The 23,135-nt window shown below is 39.2% G+C and overlaps 2 protein-coding genes across 2 annotated transcripts in view; one reads left to right on the top strand and one right to left on the bottom strand.

The window, feature by feature from the left end:
• The window catches only part of LOC308649646 (uncharacterized protein), a 294,900-nt gene that overhangs the window by 36,257 nt on the left and 235,508 nt on the right, over window positions 1-23,135 (bottom strand). The window lies entirely within an intron of this gene.
• Window positions 1-23,135, top strand: part of LOC308649645 (uncharacterized protein) — a 626,952-nt gene that overhangs the window by 598,753 nt on the left and 5,064 nt on the right. Inside the window, exon 3 of the mRNA XM_081295371.1 lies at window positions 7,400-7,546. Within this exon, the coding sequence (XP_081151497.1) occupies window positions 7,400-7,431 (32 nt within the window). The 3' untranslated portion in view covers window positions 7,432-7,546. The remainder of the gene's footprint in view (window positions 1-7,399; window positions 7,547-23,135) is intronic.

Here is a 23,135-nt window from a genome sequence, read left to right as displayed (position 1 = left end):
TTTACAGTATAAGTGTAAGCACTAAAGGGAATTTGTTGCATTAATTTCATGAAATTACTATAAAATAAAAAACCTAGAGGGTAGTTATGCAGTCTTTTTTTAAAGTACCCAGCAACAGGACATCAGTAGCTATCAATATTTATAAACAAGTTTATCCTCCTCACATTAGCTATGAAATAAGCATCCCCTGGGCTCCTCTGGCTGTGATAGATAAACCAAGCATATTTTTCTGCACGGTGGCCCAGGATTCAGGAACTGCACACAGAGGAAAGAGAGGGCATAAGTTCACAGCAGAGCGGAGCCGGGCCGACCCCTGGACAAGACGTGATCACAACACAGCGCGTGCCTGGCAGAGATCCGAGCGCGTTTTCAGCCAGAATGGATAAAATGTGCTTGGCTGAGAAAGAGTCACAAGAACTGCCTGGACTGAACTGGCTTCCATTCCCAGCTTCCTGTCTCATCAAAAGGAAGCGAACCACTGAGAGCCTTGGGAGGAGGCTCTTTAGCTTCGGGAGCACCAAGATGACTCCAAAGACCCAGAGAGGCCCCTGGGCAAAATCTGGCAACTGAGAGTCAGTTTTATCTGAGGTGTGTTGACAATTCTAAACTAGAGAGGCTGCTCTGGGAGAAGGAGGGACCAAAGTGCCACACGGAATGTCCTGTTGTTATCTGCCAGCATTCTCCAGAGAAGCAAAATGCCTACAAAGCGTGATAAGAGGCTGACCTGCCAACTTTCCCACATGATTATGAAGGCCAAGGCCTCCCCAAATAAGCTGTAAGCTGGAGGAGGAGGAAATCCAGTGGTGCGACTGTCAGAGCGTAAAGGCCTGAGAACCAGGAGGGCTGATGGCACACCCCCAGTTTAAGCTGAAGACCTGAGAACAAAGGAGGCCACTGGTATAGGTCCCAGAGTCCAAGGCCTGACAACCTCTGATGCCCCAGGGCAAGAAAAAGAAGACAGTCTCCTCACTCAGGAAGAGACAAAGACAGAGAGGTTTCCCCTTCTTGTACCTTTCTGTCCTACCAAGACGCTCAACAGAAGGGGTGATTCCTGCCCAGAGGGGTGAGGGCAGATCCCCTTTGCTCAGTTGATTCAAATGCCAACCTCTTCTAGCAGCACCCTCATGGACACACCTAGACATCATGTTTTAGCAGCTATATGGGCACCCCTTTGCCCAGGCAAGTTAACACATGAAGTTAACCATCTCGTTTATCGACAACCCCTGAGCCTGAGCTCCAGCTGCCCCTCGGGGAGACACTGTGGTGTGGATAATGGTGGCTGGTTCTGCTAGCTTGATTACAAGACACACCGTGGCTGGAGACACTTGGAGTCCAGCAAGGATGAGGGCACCCAGTGTCAGTGCATTGAGAAAAATTGGTGCTGGGTGGGGGCAAAGGAGGCAGGAAGGGCCTGGACTGACTAGAGAAACAGTCTGCATGTGGTCGCAGGGCAGCTCCCAGAACCCCTGCTTGCTGTCTGTTAAAACCCTGACAAACTTTGCTCAGCCACTGTGCCTGTCTCCAGAAAGAGACCTCAGAGACATGACCCAGAAAAGAAAAAGCCATAATGTGAAGAAATAATGTTCAGAGCTTATCACTGCAAATACTGAATAATGTGGGAGAAATGGAATTCAGAGTTCCCTTTTAAATAACATCTGAAAACCAAGTCTAGGGAAAAAAACAAAACAAAACAAAACCACCAAGCTTTGCTATTTCAGGAATTGCACCTCCCGTCTTGGTAGTGAATTCTGAGTTTGAAGTCAGACCTACCTCAGTTTAAATTCTGTATTTGCTTACACTAATGGTGTGGCTTAGGTATATTATCAAACTTTTATTATCCTTGGTTTTGTGATCCATACACTCCTATCTCACTGGTTCATTTTGGGAGTATGAGCCAAAATAATTCACATCAAGTACTTACAAGAATGCTTAGTCAAGAAATCATAATTTTTAAAAAATCATCCCGTAAATGACAGGTCATGTTCATCACAGGTGCTGGAGGAAGGTGCACAGTGTGGTTAGGTGTCTGTTGAAGGGGTGGGAGATGATGGCAGGGTGTTTGGGGAAGGAGTCCTGGGTCAGGAATCCAGGGGTGAGCTCTGTGGAACACTGAGCCACAGAATGCATCTGTGCGCTTGGCCTTCTCCTGCCCTCTAGCTTAGCAGGGAATGTAGCCTAAGAAACACAAGGAAGGTCCGTTTAGATTTAAATAGCAGTCAAAGGTCACCTGATCCCATGTCTGTCCAGTGTTGGCACCGCCCGTGATGCTATTTTCTCTCTTCAGCTTAGGTGTCCCTAGTTGAAAAGTGGCTATAAACTGGTCACATAGCTATCTCTTATTGATGCCAATCTTTAATAATTAGAAGATTTTCTTAGATGAGCTGAATTCACTTTCCTGTTACTTAACCCGTCACCCTGGAGCAACACAAAACAAATATCTTCCTGCTTCGACATGTGTGCACTATTGAAGGAGGCTCTTCCCCCCTCGTGTCGGGGATGGTGAGGAGCTGGCTCACAGGGTGGGGAAAAGGGGTGGGGAAAGAAAACCTTGGGCAAGACTCTTATTACTAGAGCTGTTTAAATTGATTTATAGGGGACGTTTAATGAGAACAGAAATTGAAATCGTACTTGACTGAATTCAGAGCAGTGAATTTTTATTAAGCAGCCAGAAGGGGTGCAAGATACTTTCAAGAATAAAGGATATCAACCCTGCCCTTAAGGAGCTTAGAATCTGATTAAGTTAGCCACACTAATGAAGGAGCTAGAAAGCTTGAGCAAAGACCACAGCTCAGATTCCACCACAAAAGACTACCTGCAAGTCTAAGCTTGTGAAAGCTAAAAGCTACATTTTTAAATTAAGAAGATTTTTTCATTTTATTATTACGGCACTTCATAGGCATTGTAGAAAAACCAGAAAATTAGCAAAAAGGAGAAAAGTCTAGAAATATCTAACCTCACTACCCAGATACAGCTACAGTTAATCTTGTATTTAAGCCGGGGGTGGGGGGGACCTTTTCTATAGATTTATATGGATTTTTGTGGAATGACACTCTTCCTGCTGTTACATAAACTACCTTTTCACAACATTTCTTTTGAGTATTTTTAAAAAATTGATATTCACATGCAATGTCTGATAGCGAAATAATATTTTGTTGAAAGACTATGTTGTCTTTTATTTACTCATTGTTCACAGTTGAACATGTTGGTTCCTTCAGAATTTTATGAGTGCCAGCATCTTTCTTTAGCTGAGTCTATATATGGCCTTAGTTCTCTCCTTGAAATGCATTTCCGGGTGTAGTAGGACTGCCAGGTTAAGGCATGTGCACATTGTTAAGCCTTTTGGTAGATTGTTCCACTCTAGGGAAAAGGTGATAATTTATCCATCATTTACAGAGGATGTGAGCATTGTTATTTTTTAACATCAGCTGATTTGACAGATCATATGTCATTGTTTTAACTGAACGTCTTTGATTACCAAACGTAAAGGTCTTTACGTATAATTGTCCGTCACTTTCTTCACAGAATGGCACTGTTTAAATAGGTTATTTTTATTTTGCATTCAACAAATGTTTTTGAGCATTGACCCTGTGCCACAGAGCTTGGATGCTGAGGATACTAAGTGATCAGGACAAATACCACCACTGCCCTGGGGCTACCCCAGGCTGGTATGCGCTTTTGTTCTTATTGTTAACATGGGAAGGACCCATGCCTTTGTTCGTTTGTTCTTTTTCTTACCCTCTGTCATCTGGAAGTGGGCATGCATGTGTAGGCAAGAGGGTAAGTGGAGTGACAGAGGATTAGGATCTACTGGACCCTGAAGGTCAAGGAGTGAAAGAGTGAAACCCCTTCATTTTATACATGAGGAATCAGAGCAGGCCTCTAAGAGAAAAAGACTTGTCCAAGCTCGTGGCGCAGATCCTGGAAGGAGGGCAGCAACCAGTTAGACAACTGGAAAAATAGTGTCTCTCTCTCTCTCTTTCTCTCTCTCTCTCTCATTTCTACACTATACAAATAGCAGCTAACATTGGCCAGTTCTTGCCATTTGCCTAGGGTGGTACTGAGCACTCCTCATGCCCAAGTTCCTTCAATTCCCCTGTGAGAGAGGCCCAAGCATCACCCATCAAACCCTGGGCAAACCTGGGCTTGGATGACTTAAGCACAATGACAAATAATTATTTTTGAAGATCTATAACCTTTAGAAATCAAAGAAATCCTGTTAAATTGGCAGATGTTAAATAAAATCACAGTACTCACATCCTAAATGGTTATTCTACAAAGCTTTTCCCAGGTGCAGGTCTGGGGTCTCCAAAGCCACCACTCTACTGCCCCATCTCTAGTGTGTTGCGGGGGTGGGGGGCATCTGTTGGGTGAGGTGTGTAGGAGAAGGGGAGACGCCGGGTGAAAGGCCTTGCACCTGCGCATTCAGTGCACTAACACCAAGGAGCAGGGAGTAGGGGAAAGTGAAGCTCTGGTGACCTCCCGCTGCCCATCTGTCACTTGCCTCTTCTCTCACCCTCCACTGCCCAGTGCCCCATCTTCCTCCATCCTCCACCCAAGGTGTCTGTCTCAGTCCTCCTCCTATTAAAGGGCAAACAACATGACCATAAAGTGAAGAGTGATTCCTCCAGCCAGCAGGTGGCATTTCATTCTTAAAACAAGTCAGGGCCTCAGACCAAAGGGATTAAGCTCTGATTGCAGTTCCAGTCACCTGCTTGCTCTTTCTTTGCCCCCTCCCTCCCTCCATTCCCTCCTCTCCTCTCTTCCTCTGCCCTCTTTTCCTCTGTCTCTCTCTCACTCTCCCCATTGCAGTGGAACCTGTGGTGGAGGCCCCCCATCCCACTGCCTCCACAGGACTCTTGAGGGCTCATCCTTTGGCTAGAATTCAGTGTTCCATGGAAGTGCGCGGCCACGTTCCGACCAGGATCCCAAGGAGAATGGGGTGGACCTGGAGGAGCAGATACTCAGCTCATGTGCCCTTGAGCCCCTCTGCTAGCCTTCTGCATTCCCATTTCTGCTTCTTCCCTACAAAGAGCAGCAGCTTCTGAACCCTCTCAGTCACCCAGCCCGTCCAGAGCAAGTGACCACCAGTGACGGGCAGGCAGTGTGGCCCATCACAAGTACACCTCAGTGAAGCCCTCCTGGACCCAGCCCACCGTGAGACACACCACGTCACAAAGGTTGGGCTCAGAGGACAGCACTGAAAGTTGACACTGACTTTCTTTGTGAACAAAGGGACAAAGGAAGGGTCCATAGAGGGAGAGAGAAATATAGGTTCGGGGAGAGCATAAAGATTGGCTAATTTTACAAATCTTATAAAAAATGGAGTACTTATTTAGACCTTATTATTGGTCTTTTTTTATTCATGATGCATTAAGAACTCTTAGAGCTTGTGACAAGCGAATTCTGGTATTTTAGTGTATTTTCCCCATCGTTAAGAAGCTGCGATGCAGATTTCTCCAGGTTTCTTGTGAACGATGAGCCCAACGTAGACAATCCTGTCACTCCACAAGAGAGACTGCAGGAATGAACTAATGCAAAGGATATGAAACAGCGGAATGAGGGTGTGGAGAAGCCAGGGCGAGTGACCCCGAGCACAAACGTAACTGGCCTGCAGTGAGGCAGGAAGGCACCAAACGGTGTGAAAGTGCTGAGAAGGAGGTTTTCCTGGGAAGACGGGCGTTTTATGTTTGAGGCAGCTTTGGATTCTGAAGTTCAACCATATGGCTTCTTGGGAGAAGAACGTTCTGTATTTTCAGGGGTCATAACTAAAAAATAAGTTTAAAAAGGAGATAGTGGTCCAGGGAGTAACTGTCTTATAATTGATTCTATTTCAAAACCTGTAGGCAGCCAGCCACCCTCCTTCCCAGTGCTGGGCACCCTGGGAGCCAGGGAGCATCTGGAACAGTGACTGGACCACCTGAGGCCGCAGTGGCTAACACAGCTCATGGGGCAAGAGGACCAGAGAAAGAAGTGACCAGAGAGAAGCGCATCAGATGATTTGATAGGAAGGCAGAGGGGGGATTCCCAGGACAGGCGCAGCCTGAGTCTGGTCCCTGCAGGTCAGGCAGCTTATGAAAAAATATGGCCTTGAGATACAAAAAGACAAAGAGAAGCAGAACTGTGAGGATCCGGAGTCACAAAGGGGATGTGGAAATTGGTGCAGGGCAGTGCCACACTGTGCAACTAGAGGAACAAGCACATGGGACAAGCCACCGACTGGGAGAAGATGGTCTCCTGCACAAATAGCCAAGACTGTGTGACCAAAATGTGGGAGCATCCTTTAAAAGCTCTAAAAAAATAAGTCTCCAATTGAAAAATTGGCAAATGATATGAGAAGACATTTCACAGAATAATAAATCGTTTTAATCATTGAAAGAAAAGTTAAGAAGGCTTAAGAATACCAAGCATTGGCAAGGATGTGGAGCTGTTGAGTGCATACGCAGAGGGGTATGAGAGTAAGTGGGTACACCCAGTTTGGAAATGCATCGGCATTATCTATTAAGGTTGTATAGCCGTGTACCTTTTGATTCCATAATTTTATTCCTAGGTGTAAATCTAGAAAATCATTTGTGCATGTGGCACCAATGGATATTTGTAGGAATGTTCCAGAAGCATTGTGCCTCATAGCAAAGATGGAAGGTTTACATCACCAAGAGAAGGAGGAAAATTAAATTGTAGAATAGTCTTGCAGTGGAATATTAAATAAAAGTGAAAAATCAATGGATGATAGCTATATAAACAACCTAGGCAAATCCTAAATTAATATTAAATGAAATAAATATGTTGCTTAAGGTTCAGGACTGTCCTAATGCATTCATTTTAATGGAGAGGCCCCCATAGGCTCAAATAGATATAGAATGGAATGAATTGAAAACCTAATGTGGCACGTATGTATTTTTAAGCAAGTCTTTTGCCTCTCTGAGTATCTGTTTGCTCATGTCATAACTATATACTTCAATGATGTAAGACAGACAGGTATTCGTCCCATTTAGTTGTCTATTTTGGAGTCATTGTCATACCACCCGACGATAACTAATCTAGTAACATCATCCAAGAGGAGGATGAAAGTAGTAGCAGGACAGAGATCTTGCTGCTGCACATTAAGTTTGAGTGGGTTTGCTAAGACTTCTGTGGAGAGGAGATCGGCTGGAACCAGACCTGAAAAAATACATTCACTCAAGTCTACCACTGTATTTTATTCATATATAGAGATACTTATTATTATACTATTTTATTATATATGTGTGTGCATATATGTGTAAAGAGGTGTGTGTGTGTGTGTGTGTGTGTGTGTGTGTGTGTGTATTGTGGTGATAGATGTGAGTGAATTAACTAGGTGGAAAACTCCCAAATAGTAGCATTATCTTGATTCTTGTAATTTTCACTCTTTTGTCTACAGGCTTCAAGCCAAAGAACTCCATTGCTGATTAGAGCAGAAACAATGAAACTCTGTGGCCCAAACCCCACCTGCTCAGAACTTTGGCACCGAGGCCTGGAGACCTGAGTCTACCGCTGGTCTTGGAGTTTCACAGCCAATATCCAAAAGGTAAATATTTGTGACTTAATTGTTGCCAGGCAATTCACAATTATACAAGAAAAAAAGAGAATTTAAAATAACAGAATTCATATAGTGATTATTTATTTATTGATTGATTTATCCTTTCCTGTGAGAACTTGGAATTGATCTATAGGAAAGAAATTCTCCATATCCCCCATTTTTTTTTCTAATACATGGTTCATAACGTTTTGGAATCACCTTCAGGTATTTGAAACACAGTGTTATTAGGAATCATGTTTTATGTCCTGGTAGACAGCTCTGTGAGCAGATTGACCTCTCTATAGTATCACCAGCTGATTCAGACTAAAAAGTATGAATAGATCTGTGGTTTTCTCCACAGAGAATTAGAAACTTTCTGGTTTTATTTTGGTCTAATTATAGGTTTTGACTTTTTAAGGGATAAAATCAAAGCTTAGCCCCTGTACAATCTAACGGAGCCATGCTTCAAAGTCCACAGAATTGAGCAGGTCATTCAAAGCACCATGGAGCTAATGGGTGCAGATGCAGGTACCCTGCAGGTAAGGGGGTGCTCTCTCCCCTGTGAGAAAACAGCTATTACAGACATGTTCAACGTTCAGTGCAGGAAGGATTTGAATACCAGCTGGTCTGGTGGGAATATGTAGACCACAAAGTTCTCAGGCAAAGAAATCTATGAAAGAGAAGAAACAGTTACCACCTCATGGTGATAAAACAAACAAAATCCCACAATGATTGGGATTATTCTGAGAGTAAAGCAATCCTACAAAGATGGATTTCCTAAATTTCAACGTGGATGACCACATAATAGAAAAACATGTTTGGGGCCATGCTGAGACCAAGCCACCCTGGAAGATGAGACGTGAAGGCAGTGGGTGTATTGGTTGAGGGTATTTGGGGACTGGGCAGTGGGTGTATTGGTTGAGGGTATTTGGGGACTGGATGTGAATTCTATCTAATTGACTGTGAAGAAGTTGCTTCTGTTCTTGACAGTTCAGTTTCTCTCTCTGTAGGTATCTCAGAGAGTTATAAAATACTTAGTCTAGGATCTTGTGTATAAAACTTAGTGCTTGGCTAATTAAATGCTGAGAACACCACATACTGTCATGGTTAAGACAGAGCGGTTCAGTGTAAGACAGACTCTCATTGTGTACTTTTCCTCCTCTAAATTGTGCATGGCTCACCTCCTTTAGGCAAGAGTAGGGTTGCTCTAAGACCTTGTGTTTCACAGGAGTAATATCTATTTTATTAGTCTTTTTTATTTATATATGACAGTGGAATGCATTACAATTCTTATAATACATATAGAGCACAATTTTTTCATATCTTTCATACACACAGTATATTCATACCAATTCATGTCTTCATACCTGTACTTTGGATAATAATGATCATCATGTTCCGCCCTGAGTCTTTTATTCCCCTTTAGTAAGTTTGGCTATAGCTTACTTTCTTTGCTTTTAACATAACTGAAATCAGTTTCCAGCAATCACTCTGGGCCCATCACCCAGATTCCATAGCTGAGGTCCGTTGCTTATCATTTTTGTATCCACTTTCTGATATTAAACATCTGGCATCTCCCAGGGCTTTTCAGCTGTCTTAACACTTTCTGGTTGGACATATTTGGAAAACTAGCCAACATGTTGTTGTTTTAGACTGTCATTTATCCAGGGTTTTCCCTCAAAGGCATAGTCCTGAAGTTTATCCTAGGATACTAAGCATGGCAGATATCAGCAACAGGAACTTTGGATTCCAATCACCAGTTCCGCTATGCTTAAAAACAAAATAATTTTCGTTTGGACAATCTGTTGAGCAATCTTTTGGATGATGAGTGAGTAAACAAAATTGTCAAGGAAATTTTTTAAAAATCCTCAAAACTCTGGATAAAAAGTCAATGGAAGGAGATCTGTCTTCTCCATCGAGGTAGAAGGTGAAGCTACTTATTTCTAAGGCAAAGCCTTTGAACCGCTTCTTGTTTTACATAATTCATAGCCTTGCTCTTTAGCATGGGATTTGTGGCCGTGTACAAAGGTCAAGCTAGAAGAGTACAAAATGTGTAAATCTGAGGGCGGAAATTCTTTTCCCCATTACTTATTTATCAAACAGGTTGGTGTCAGAGGGAAGGCTGGGCGACTGTTTTCCCTTTCTTCCTCCCGTGCACATAATCATCTCTGTGTCCTACCTTGTTAACCTTTTCTGTTTATTTCCATTTCCCTGTGACTTCTTATTATAGTTGCCAGTTAATCACAAATATATTAAAAGACTTCTTTTTAATCTAGTCGTCTTCATTGCTTCACGGTATCTACGCCAACAGCGTGCCGCCACTAGGAGAGTGCCCAATTACAGTCACGGCAGGGAAAACGGAGACATCAGCAGTAGACTATGCTTTTGTCTCAGGTATCAAATGTGAAAGCAAATTAGGTATCTAAAAATAAAAACTAAAATTAAGACTAATAAAATGGAGCTTTGACTTTTCTCATCACAGACTCATTTGTACTTAATGACACAGACTGACGGGATAGGTAATTGTTATAATCTCTCTTGAAATGGATTTTAAAAATGGCTGATCTGTTCTTCCTTTCAGGTTGGGTAAATGGGCACCAAGACAACAGAGAAATAAGAGCATTTTTGTGCAGTTATATATTAATTTGTTTGCAGTATTGACTTGCAAAAAGAAGGCCAGGGAGAGGAGAGCTAGCCAGTGTTAGACACGGCAGCATATAAATTCAATCTTACATTTTTATTTTGCTCACGAAGTCCTGCATGCCAGGTCAAACATCCAAAGATCAGAAAGAAAAACCAAAATGTTCAAAATTTTCTTGCCAAAAATTCAACCCATTTTGCTTTAATCAGAAAAGGGTTACTTAATTCAATTTGTAGAGTCCTTCTCTCCCCAGGTTTTACGTTTCTTCCTTGTGTTTTGCAGACACACCCAAGTTTCAGGCACAGCTTATTAACATCTCCTCCCAGCTGAAAACTCCCCACCTTTCTCCTCCCTCCCCAACCTGCCCTTCACCCTCTCCCCCCTCCAGCCCACAGCTACCACTAGTTGGTGGGAACTCACCTCTTAAGGGATAATAGCGCCATCTGAAGGCTGTTGCAGGAAACTGTCTGATCCCTGTGGTTGCCCTCACCTCATTTCTACCCCCCGCCCCCTTACATCTCCTCACACACCCTAGCATCTTTTCTAAGATCTTCCTTAATGTCTGTTGTTGCCTTTCCCAGTATCAGGAATCAAATTTACTAATCACAAGAAATAGCATGGTTGTCTTCATGGAGTGTTTTTCTTTTTTTTCTTAGTAAAGCTCTAAGCTATTTAAATAGTGATCTTTTTTAAGAATAATACTTTGTGTTTATTAAGAGCCAAACCTTCTTGCACTGCACATACATTAATTTCACTCATTTAAGTGGAACTCATTGAAGAGCATCTTTTAAAATTCATATAATCCTCCCCTATTATTATATGTAAGGGTTGTTATTCCATTTGACTAGTACAAACTTTTGGGAAAAACTAAAGATAGAAAGGATAATTTATGAAGGAAAACTAAATTATACACACACAGACTACAGGAGATAAAAATGGCTATTGTAGTGACACAATTTGAAAGGCAACTGTCTTCTGCCTCCTAGCCTTATAAATAAATCAGTTAATAGACTCCTTGTTCACATGAGTGAGTCCGCTCTGCTAGTTTGTCCTTTTTATTTCTCCGATCCAGCACCACCACGATTCAAATCTCTGTTGACAAGTGTTTATAAATGAATCAGAAATGCTGCATATATGTGGAATCAGCACGGCAAACAAGCAAGGGCTCTAGTTCCACTGCAAAAATTGCATACAAAAGAAACTCCCCTGCAAATTCCAGACACCAGCGAATTCCTGTGTATCCGGCAGCAGTCAGTTCATCCAAACATTAGGCTTGGCTCGGGCAATGTTTGCAGGCTGGCTGAAAAAACTCCTGTAAGAATCCTATGCAAGTAGATGGTACATGATCTCATCAAAATGTTTCATATGGTATCAGTATTTTGTTTTAAAAAAATTCTATAAAGCTGCCATTTAAGCAAAAGTATAATCTCCCAAGAAACAGCAGCTGCCTAAATAAATTATTTTTGAAGAGACGAGCTGAGGAGGGAGAAGTAAAAAGTCCTCCTTTCAGAAGAAGTCCAACCCTCCAGACACATCCTGCTCTGCTTGGAGAAGCCACTAGTCATAGATGAGTGTCCAGTTTTGTCCTTGGAAATTTATCTTTCTTATAATGTGGATGACTTATTCATTTACTTTTGATATTTAGATTTCTCCTTGCAGTCTTTCCCTCCTAAAATCTACTCCTCTGAAGACCACAGCAGGAATGATGTAGCTTCTTACTGCTGGCCTCTGGCCTTGCAGCTCCTGCAAGCGCTGCATAACATCTGACATCTTCTAAAGAGAATTCTAGAATATCTGATCTCTTTTAACTTGGTTAATTTTTTAAATAACTACATTTTTCTTTCAATTAGTCTAAGTTGTACAGCAATTTTTTTTCCCCTTTGCTTTCTCTATGTAATTGTTTTTATCTGAGTAAAACTGAGTAAAACTAAAGAAAGAGATCAATACAATTTCCAGTAATTGCTACCAGCTCCATCTCTTCCCCAACAAATTCAGATGGCAGGACTAGGCCTTGAGATTTCAGAACTTGCAGCCACAGCACGTTGCGCTTCTGAGGGAGACACCAGGCACAACCCCAAGGTAGTTCGTGCCACGTGGCTCTGAGGCCAGTGAGGAGCCACCAAGGGTGTCCACTGCCAGCAGCGAGGCCACAGATCACACCCAGCACCCAGTGGTCCTCGATGGAAGAGACCTGCATGTTCCCATCTTTCTTTGCGAAGTGTAAGCCAAGTCTTTCCCACTATATTTTCTTTAACTTCTGAATTTTCTATAATTTCAAACTTACAAAAAAGTGCTAGAACAGTACATGAAATCCCCACATAGGCTTTTCCTAGACCCCACGTCTGTACCTGTTGCTCCATTTTCCTCTTCCTCTTCTTTCTCTCCCCTCCCTCTTTCCCTCTCTCCTTTTGAAGCCGGAAATGCCAGGACCTTTTACCAGCTACTCCCATCCTTTAATATTGACTTCCTTAGGAAAAGGACATCCTCTTCAATATGGAAAACACAACGTTCAAAATCAGGAAATTTTAGGATAATGCTGACACGATGTATTTTCTAATTGGCACTGCTTATTTATATTTGTTGATCATCCCAATAGTATATTTTATGGAGATATATAAATAACACACACATATTTACATGATACACATTATACACACACATCTCCCAGTTCAGGATCTAATTGAGAAGCATGCTTCACCTGACAGATCTTCAGTCTCGTCCTGACCCTAACCTCATGAAGAATGCTGCCCCACTATGGTGTAGAATGAGTCTCAATTTGGATTTATCTGGGATTTCTTCACTATTCAATTCTATTCTATGCTATTCTCAGGAATACTACTGGAATGTTGTGTCTTTCTCACTGAATAGTATTAGAAGGCATATGATATCAGTTTGTCCCAGTGTTGGTAACTTGGATTGCTTGGCTCAGGTGGTAATCAAAAGCTCTGTTCCCTATAAGGTACTACTTTCCCTTGGTAAATAATAAATAGTTTGTGGGTAGATATCTTGAAACTACGTAAATAACCTAGACCCATACACATCTCACCTAACAGTTTTAGCAATTATTCATAATTTTCTGACCCTTTGCCCTTTGATATTTATAATTTGGCATTGTACTGTAAATGGGAGGCTTCCCTTGCCCTGTTTGCTTGTTCATTTTCTCACTTATTATTAGTATCAGAGGAGACTTGGGGGTTGTTTTTGTCAGTGGATTAAAATCCATGACATTCACTATTTATTTAGATTCTTAATTTGTCCCAGATCCTGGGTCCTTTTGATATTTCTTCTGTCATTCTCTGAGCCTTTCTTAACTTTGTGACACAAAAGAGTTCCAGAAACACTGTGTCCTGTCTGTGTGCCATCCCTGGACTCTTCCTTTCATTCAGGGAGCTCTGGTCCTTTGGGAAGAGAATGGTATTTAGAAACCAAGACCAGCGTGGGGTGTGCTCATCACCACAGGTGACTCCCTGGTTCCAGGTCCCCTGCTTATTAAGATTTGGGAAAAACACACATAAACACATTTACACAGACACCTGTGTTTGTCTTTGCAAAGCTCCGAGTTCACACTGATGCCTCCGGTTCTAATTCAATACCACTGGACACATTCTGTGTTTTACTATTATAATAGGAAACTCTGTTCCCCAGTGAAAAACCTGCCTCATTATTTTTAATATATGCACTCATTTGTTCAAGTCTAGAAAATACAAAAAGTACTTTCACAATGGCTAAACCATGATACTTCAAAAAGCAAATCTAACAAGAATTCAATTTTTATTTCTACCTTTCTTTTAAAGGTAACACATAGAGTAAAATATTCAAACCTGAGTTATCAAATTCAATTTTCTTTCCTATATGCATATATCTATGTAAACAATACAGAATGTATGCAGCTCCTCATACAATCAACTCAGACTCCACCACCGTCAAACCTTCTCACCCAGAAACAGCAACTTGCCTGATTTCTTTACAGCAAGGAGTCATCTTGCCTAATTTACATTAATGCAAATAGGATTTTACAGAACATAGTCTTTTGTGTCTGACTTCTTTTGCTCAGCATTGCATTGTCGAGAATCATTTGTTATTGTATGTTATCAACTCTCTGCTCTGTTAATAAATAATTAGTATTTCCAATGGTACATTGCATATTTCCCATATATGCCACATATATACTACACTTATATATACACTTATCTGTCCATCCATTGTGGTCTTGGGGTTTTTGACATTATGAATAAAACATCTAGAAACACTCCTCTAAAGATATTTTTATGATCATATATTTTCATTTCTTTTGAAAAAATGGGGAAGAGTCGAATGCTGGGTCCTAGACATATGAATCTTTCTCCTTGTAGAAACTATCAAAATGTTTTCTAAAATGGTCGCACCACATGCTCTCCCAGCATCCACGGAGAGTTCCAATTCTTTTTTTTTTTTTAAATGTCCAGTGTTTCTTTTTTTTATTGGTTGTTCAAAACATTACAAAGCTCTTGATATATCATATTTCATACATTAGATTCAAGTGGGTTATGAACTCCCATTTTTACCCCAAATACAGATTGCAGAATCACATCGGTTACACATCCACATTTTTACATAATGCCATATTAGTAACTGTTGTATTCTGCTACCTTTCCTATCCTTCCAATTCTTCACTGCCAAAATTTGGTATTTCCAGAATTTTAAATTTCAGCTGTTCTTGTCTCTCTGTATGAGTGGTCATCTGCACTTCCTTGAGGAAGACCCTTATCACATTTGAATGTGCTTATGGACCATTGTGTATCTTTCTTCTTGAAGGGACTGTTTAAATGGTTTGTCCATCTTATATGATGATGATGTGGTTTTAATTGAGGTAAAATTGAAGCTATTGAAGTTTTTATATTTTCTGGAGATAGAGCCATTTTGAAAGTACAAACATTGCAAATTTAATTGCACTTCAGTGTGTGACTACGGTTTTGCCTATTCCTTTCCTTAACAGTGTTCTGGGATGAGCAAAGGTTTTAATTAGCCAGAGGTGGGGTGGTGGTGCATGCCTGTAATTCCAGAGGCTTGGGAGGCTGAGGCAGGAGGAGCAAAAGTTAGAAGCCAGCTTCAGCAACCTAGCAAGATCCTAAGCAACTCAATGAGCCCCTGTTTCTAAATAAGATATAAAAAAGGGCTGGAATATGGCTCTGTTGTTAAATGCCCCTGGGTTCAATCCTCAGTACCAGGGAAAAAAAGAAAGAAAAGAAAAGAAAGTTTTGTGATGAACTCTAATTTATTATCACTTTTCTTTTGTGATTATTGATTTTCCATTCTCTCTATGAAGTTGTTCTCTCCCCAGTTTGAAAACAATATCTCAAATGTTGTTTAGAAACTTATATTCCTGAATCTCATCTAGAATTAATTTTTGAGTATGGAATGAGGTGGCAGTGAGGTCCCTTCATTTCCATACTGGTGTCTAGTTTGTCCAGTGCCCTTTGTTGAAAAGACTATCTTTTCCATTAAATTACCTTTGCATCTTGGTCAAAAATTAAAGACAAAAATTTGAACAATAAGTAATATCTTGTATATGTCTATTTCTGGACCCTATTTTGATCCAATAATCAATTTGTCTACTGAGCAACTAAAATTATGGCAACTAAATTACCAGAACTTTATAGTAAATCTTTCACTCAGGTATGATAAATTGTGCATCTTGCTATTCTCTTTCAGCATTGCATTCCTTGATTACAATTTCATATAAATTTTAGAATCATATTTTCAGTTTTTACCAAAAAAAAGAGAAAGAATTAAATAAGACAAAAAAACCTAGTAGGTTTATAATCAGGACTGTGTGGAATCTATAGTTTTATTGGTTTCTTTTTCAAAGAGCTGAAATCTTATTAATTAATAGGAGCCTTCCAATCCATGAACACAGAATAGCTTTTCATATATTTACATCTCTACAACTTTCAGCATTATTTGCAGATTTTAGTGCAAAGACCTACATACTTCGTACTGAACACACTTCAAGTTTTCACACAAATATTTCATTTTCTAAAAGTTCAGTAACAGATCTAGAGGAACACATCAAAATTTGCACTCATTTGTATACTAGAGTTTTGTTAAGTTTGCTCACTAGCTCTAGTAATTGTTCTGAATATTTCTTTGGATTTTCTTCATACATATTTTATAAAAATGTGTTTGAATTGGTCATATTTTATTGAGGACTTTTGTATCCATGTTTTTGATGGATGGTGGTCTTGTCTGGCTTTGGTACCATGTTTATGCTCACCTCATCCCTTATCTTGTATTTTGGGAAAGGTTCATTTAAGGTTGGGTTGTGATTATTTCTTCCTCAAATATTTGTCCTGGAATATTCTCTGGAGAAAGGTTTTTAAATATAAATTTAACATTTTTAACCAATATAAGGCTCCTAAAATTTCTCTTTCCTCTTGTGTAAGTTTTGTGACTCTTGAGGTATTTACCAATTTTAAGGTAGTTGCTCAATTTTCTGGTAAAATGTTGTCAATATTCTCCTTACTATTCTCTTCATACCTGTAGGTTCTGTAGAAATAGACCCTTTTCATTCCTCATACTGTCCTTTGTACTTCTCTGTCCTGTCTCACTTTCTGTCTCTCAATTTTCCCCTCCCTCTCTCCTTCTCCTTCTCTTTTTAGGCATTCTCTTTTCTTAGTCAATCTTGTTGTCAAGTTATTTTCAATAATATTTTCCAAGAACCAACTTTTGGTTTGGATGATTTTCTCTACTATTTTGCCATTTTCTGTTCCACTGATTTTTTACTCTAATTTCAATTAAAATCATCTTCTGTTTATTTTGCTTTTTATTTGCTCTTGTTTTCCTAGTTATGAAGTTGATAACTTAGAGCAGTGACTTGACCCTTTTATTCTTTGGAACATAAACCTTCCAGGTTCATACTCAGGGCTCTTTAATCACTGCTGAACTTCCATCCCATCCATCTTAGCATGCTGGGTGTTCACTACAATTCACTTCAAAATATTTTCTAAGTTTAATTGTGATTAATTCTTAGTCCCATAACTTATTTAGAAATGTGTTTATCAATTTTCAAGTATTCAGTGTTTCCAAACATGCTTAGTAACATTGCAATCCTTTGGCATTTATTGAGACATTTTATGGATTTTAACTCAAATATTCCCTTTATACTTGTGCATTCTACTGTCCTGGAATATATTGTTCAAAATATGTGAATCTGTTAATTGGTTTAGGATGCTATCCAAGTGTTTTATATTATTTCTATTTATTCTATTATTAGTTGAGAGGAGAGGAGTAAATTTTTCAGCTATAATTATAAATTGGTCCATTTTTACCATTCTTATCTCATTTTTTCCTTCATATGTTTTGAAGCTCTAGAGTTAGGTACACTTTAAGGTTGTTATGTCTTCATTATGTATTGACATTTTATCATTAAAAAATATTTCTCCTCACTGGGCATGGTGGCACACACCTACAATCCTCACAGCTCAGGAGGCTGAGGCAGGAGGATCACAAGTTCAAAGCCAGCCTCAGCAAAAGCAAGGCACTAAGCAACTCAGTGAGACCCTGTCTCTAAATACAAAATAGGGCTGGGGATGTAGCTCAGTGGTTGAGCACCCCTGAGTTCAATCCTCAGTAGCCCCCCCCCCCCCCCGCCAAAAAAATCCCCCTTATCTCTGAACTCTATGTAGTATCTCTTTGTTCTAGTATACCTGAACATTTAAAAGTGTTTTTGCTATCTATGAAACATTTCTGTTTGTGACTTTTTTTAAAATACAATTTGTATGTTATTAAGATAGGCACTCCAGCATACTTATGATTGGTGTTTTTTTTTTAAATTTATTTATTTTAACCCATGTTCATACTAAGTCATTCTTAAAAACAACACACAGCTGGGCTTTGCTTTTTAAATTCAGCCTTAAGATCTGTGCTTTTTAAAAAATCAGTTTGTTACATTTACATTTAATATAATTTTAGATATGTTCATATATTTAAGTCTTCTGTCTTGTTATTTGCTTCCACTTATCCCATTGGTCCTCAGTTATTTTGTTTCTTCTTTCCTACCTTCTTTGTCATGACTCAAATTTTTATTATTCCCTTTATAGCTCCATTGGCTTTTTAGCTATATTTTCCTGTTTTAAAAAGTTATTTCAATGGTTTCTTTAGAAATTGCACTATGCATCCTTAACTTGGCTTCTGACATTCCTTAATAAACTTTATAAATAGCTATTTCATTTTTGTGTAAGTATCTTATTACTATGTGATTTCACTGAACACTTTTACTCACTGATATGCTCTTATATACCAGTGTTTCACTTCTGTATGTTACAAACCCTATCACACATTTTTATTGTTCCTAATCTGTTGAGAGCCACAGCCAAAGGGGCCCCAGCAAACTTCCAGCTGCCAGCAAACTGCCAGCTGCCGGCTGATGATTGGCTCACAGCGGCCCCAGCAACATCTAGCTGATTGGCTCCTCTGTGGTGATGTTCATTGGGCTGTTTCCCTGCCCTTCAAACTGCCAGCTGATGATTGGCTCACAGCGGTCCCAGCAACATCTAGCTGATTGGCTCCTCTGCAGTGATGTTCATTGGGCTGTTTCCCCGCCCTTCAGACTGCCAGCTGATGATTGGCTCACAGCGGCCCCAGCAACATCTAGCTGATTGGCTCCTCTGCGGTGATGCTCATTGGGCTGTTTCCCTGCTCTTTCACACCACGGAGCTGCTCATTGGGGGACTTCTTTGGCTCCACCCACACGACCCAGCCAATCAGCCTCAAGAGCAGGAGGATTGTGGGAGGTGGAGAGGCTGGTGTTGGGGAGAGAGGCTTGTGGGAAGCCGGTGGTGGCAGTTGGACTCTGAGGGTTTTTTCCTGAGGAGCTGTTTTGTTTGGCGTGTGTGGTTCTAAAAATAAAGTTAGTTTCTTTTGACAAGTGGCTCCTGAATTGTGCCCAGCCAGACTGCGGCACTAATCTAATGATCACTAGTCTTAAAGATGTGATAATAGTGAAAATAATTGTCATTTTATATTTGTCCCACTTTTTGCCATTTTATGATTCTTTTTTATTATTCCTGTAGTTCTGGACTTTTGTTTAATATCATTTCCTTTTACATAAAACAACTTTCCTTAGCATTTTTCACAGTGTAGATCAATTAGTAACTGATTCACCCAAACTTTTGACTACCTAAAATTTTCTTTATTTCAGCCTCAAGTTTTGAAAAATATTTCTGCTACAAATGAAATTCTCATTTTCTTTCCCCCTGTTCCTTCCCCAGGTCTTATGTGAAATAGTCCATTTTTTTACTGTTATTTCTCTCTCTCTCTCTCTCTCTCTCTCTCTCTCTCTCTATATATATATATATATATATATATATATATATATAGTTTTTCTATGCCATTTCCCCCTCTATACATGTTTTATTAAGCTACTCAGTAGGTGTTACAGGAGGGACATTCAGAAAACAGGTGGCATCTCTTTTGGTCAGACTCTTGCATAATTGATCAGTGATGCAGATGTTTGGTGTCTAGTGACCCTCTTCCCTAGCCATATGTCCAAAATATTCTATAACATTGTAAACCTGACATAAACTGGCCATCACCTTCATGTAGACCTCCCAACAATTTCCAAAACTTCCAACTGACCCCACATTTTGACTCCTGTTGGCCTGCTCCTCTACCCCTGCCACCCCGGAAGTTTTTCTTCTGTGGACTTCTCAGTATAGCTACTGTACACTCTAGACCACCCGCCCGCAAGAGCATCCCAGCTCTCAGTGTCCCTGGGTCACTGTGGCTAGAGGTATGTTTCCTACACCTTCTTAGTGCAGATATTTTTATTTGCACTGAGCACCTTCTTACCAGTTAAGGTGCTTGTTCTGTGACTATGGACCAGTCTGACCTGGGAAATCCAGAAATCTTCTCTGCAATTCAGAAGGCTACAACCGCACCTTCTCTAACAAAATCTGAACTTGAGGCTTTAGGTGGGCCTGCTTTCCATGTCTGTCTTTCTTTGTCTACCTTTTTCTCAGTCCTAGGTTACTCTTTAGAATTATTTTGTATCTTACAGTCTTCTGTCATAGCTTAATCATATATGTTATCTTCCTCTGTTTAAATTACTTGTGATTTCTGTCTCTTTAGTAGACTCAAATACCCATTTTTCACTTCACCAATGTTTTTTCACTGGTGTATGGTTTACTGTTAAATCCATACATTACAATTTTCTTTTTACATTTCAAAATGATAAAATTTAAATTTTCATAGTTTTTGTTAGGTTTCCTTTTGTTTACTTCTTCTATCTTCTCTTTTACTTATTTATTCCTGATATTTTATATATCTCTATACATTTTTTTAATTTATATTTTTGATTTGATTTTTTGATTTATATGCTAAATATTATTAGTGCTGCATACTTGAGCTTCTGTATTATTATTATTATTATTATTATTATTATTATTATTATTATTTTATTTAAAGACGGCTTTCTTTTGTTCTAGCATGCTTTATACGGTTAATATTTGGTTGAGGACTTTAATATATTATACCTGGGGCTAATATATCCCTTGTCTTAAGGTACAAACTTTTTGAGATCTCAATCTTTATTCTGGATACTTGGAAGCTTGCATCTCTGAGCATTGTCTAAACTATATATTTTCTAACTTAGTTTTTCTTTTATGAACCCCGAGTGGCTCTTCTGCCCTGAACCTCATTGTTCTACAACATGCAAAACTTCATATTTTTTCAAAGATTCAAGGTACCTCATGAAGTCCTCTGAGGTTCCTTCTCTACACAACTTCCTCCTCTCTGGGAAACTGTCCTCAATAGCCACCTCCTGGCTCAACACTAATATCCACTTCTCCACCAAAATAAATCACTGCTTTCTGATTGGCTTGATTCTCTGTGATAGCTTTAGTCAGTGTTGAAAAAAGCTAAAGTCAATGTTGAGTGTACCTTAAGATCACAACACTGCTCTGCATGAAAAAAAATTTTATATATATATATATATATATATATATATATATATATATATATAGTTGCACTATATAGATTTATTTAATAGTAAATAAGTTTCATGGCTATTATTTTAATAGTTGGAATTTGAACTTGTTATTTTTCTTTTAAGATAACTTTTTGTGTTGGTGTTCTCGATTTCATACTAAAATGAAATTGTATGTTATAAAATTTGTTAAAACAAACAGAAATGCACAAAGGAGAAAATAATTTATAATTCCAACATTCAAGATAACAGCTGTTAACATTACTTCCATTATTTCTGTCTTTTCATTATATACAAACATATATTCAAGTAACTTTGAAATCCTGATATTTTATAATATCTACTGTTGTTATAACCTCTTTTGACTCCAATTTTATTATGAATACTTTTCTATGTCATGGAATAATTTTGCACAAGCAAGAAGCCAGTATAATTTTTAGACACTAAATCTTTCCTGAAATGTGAACACTTCCCATAGAATTATAAGTGACTTTTAACATGTGATAAAAACTCTAAAGTTCTACTTCACATATTAAAAGAATAATGTCAAATGAACTTACATATCTATAATACTTACATATACCTGTTTTATTTTTTTCTTCTGGTTAGATTTAATATTTCCTACAAGCCTTATATTTTAATTGCATTTGAAAAATTCAGCTAAAACCATTGTAATTGAGTCATTTCTGATTTAGATTGGTAAAACTGCAGAGGTTTATGGTACATGGTTCAGTACATTAAATAGCCTGGTTTGGGTTCATTGCCTAAGTTACCATGGTATCTTCTAAAATCATAAAAATATGCAATATAATTGAAGCTTTAAAGAGAGGAAGCTGTCCTCAATTCAGAAGTAATAAAAGATCAATCTGTTTCATGGCTGTCTGCTTTAAAAATCTTTAAAAGAGATTGAAAAGCATCATTTCTCTCCCTTTCCCCTTCTTCTCTTTCCTCTTGCACACATATACACACAGTCTTGGATGTCAAAGCACCGGCAAACAGGTTTTTACCTAAGTCTACACCGTTTCCGTGTTGACAGGGAGGTGTAAATGAAGGAGTCCCGATGCTTCACTGTGCAGAAGCCACCTCTGAGCTAATTTCACAGGCAAGACCACAGCTGCTGCTCACCCACCTTTGAATTGGCTCAATATATCCTGTCTACTTGGGTGGATGTTATTGACTTGCCTCATTTGTCTGGGCTAACAGGATCTTTTTGGAGAAAGAAAGAGGAGTGGAGATGGAGGAAAAGAAGTAAAAGGAAAATAATAATTTGAAATTGTTACAGGGACCCAGAAAGCCATTTCCCGCAGTGTTTCTGCTTTGATGAGATTATTTTGATACCATGAACCTGTGTGCATTTCCTGCATCTTAAGTGATATATTACCTTCAAGAAGAAATCCACTTCTGTTCGTGTGGACACACCCAAGCCCCTGATCACTCAGCTTAAGTCATTTGACTTTTATTTGGGAGCTTTCTATTCACTGGGTTTTTATTAATAGCATTTTCATTCTTGAGCACATTCTTTCATTTAAGGACTGCATATTTCATCACTTAATTTTGCTTTGCATAGAGAAAATATTAACCAAAATTCATAGAAACGATGATGTGTCATTCCCGTTTATGGGCTCAGTCCATCCCCTCAGTCAAAAACCTGTGTTTTTGCAGAGAAGATTAAATTTGTCAGAATTTCTGTCTGCTCAGTCATCAATCAGATTATGATGTACATGGAGCTATCAGATCCCACTTCAAATACAACAGACACTGGTATGGCAGTACGTATAAACGTGGATGTGTAACCAAGGTGACTCTGCAATCTGTACACGTGGCAAAAATGGGAGTTCATAACCCACTTGAATCAAATGTATGAAATATGATATGTCGAGAGCATTGTAATGTTTTGAACAACCGATAAAAATAAATTGTGACTTAAACCCACTATTTTAAAATATATTCTATAGGCTGTAATTAAGTCTTAGTTAATCATTTGACTTGTGGTT

The sequence above is a fragment of the Spermophilus citellus genome (genome assembly GCF_964194105.1).
Source record: "Spermophilus citellus genome assembly, chromosome: 5".
Lineage (NCBI taxonomy): Eukaryota > Metazoa > Chordata > Mammalia > Rodentia > Sciuridae > Spermophilus > Spermophilus citellus.
This window is presented reverse-complemented; position numbering and strand designations above follow the sequence as displayed.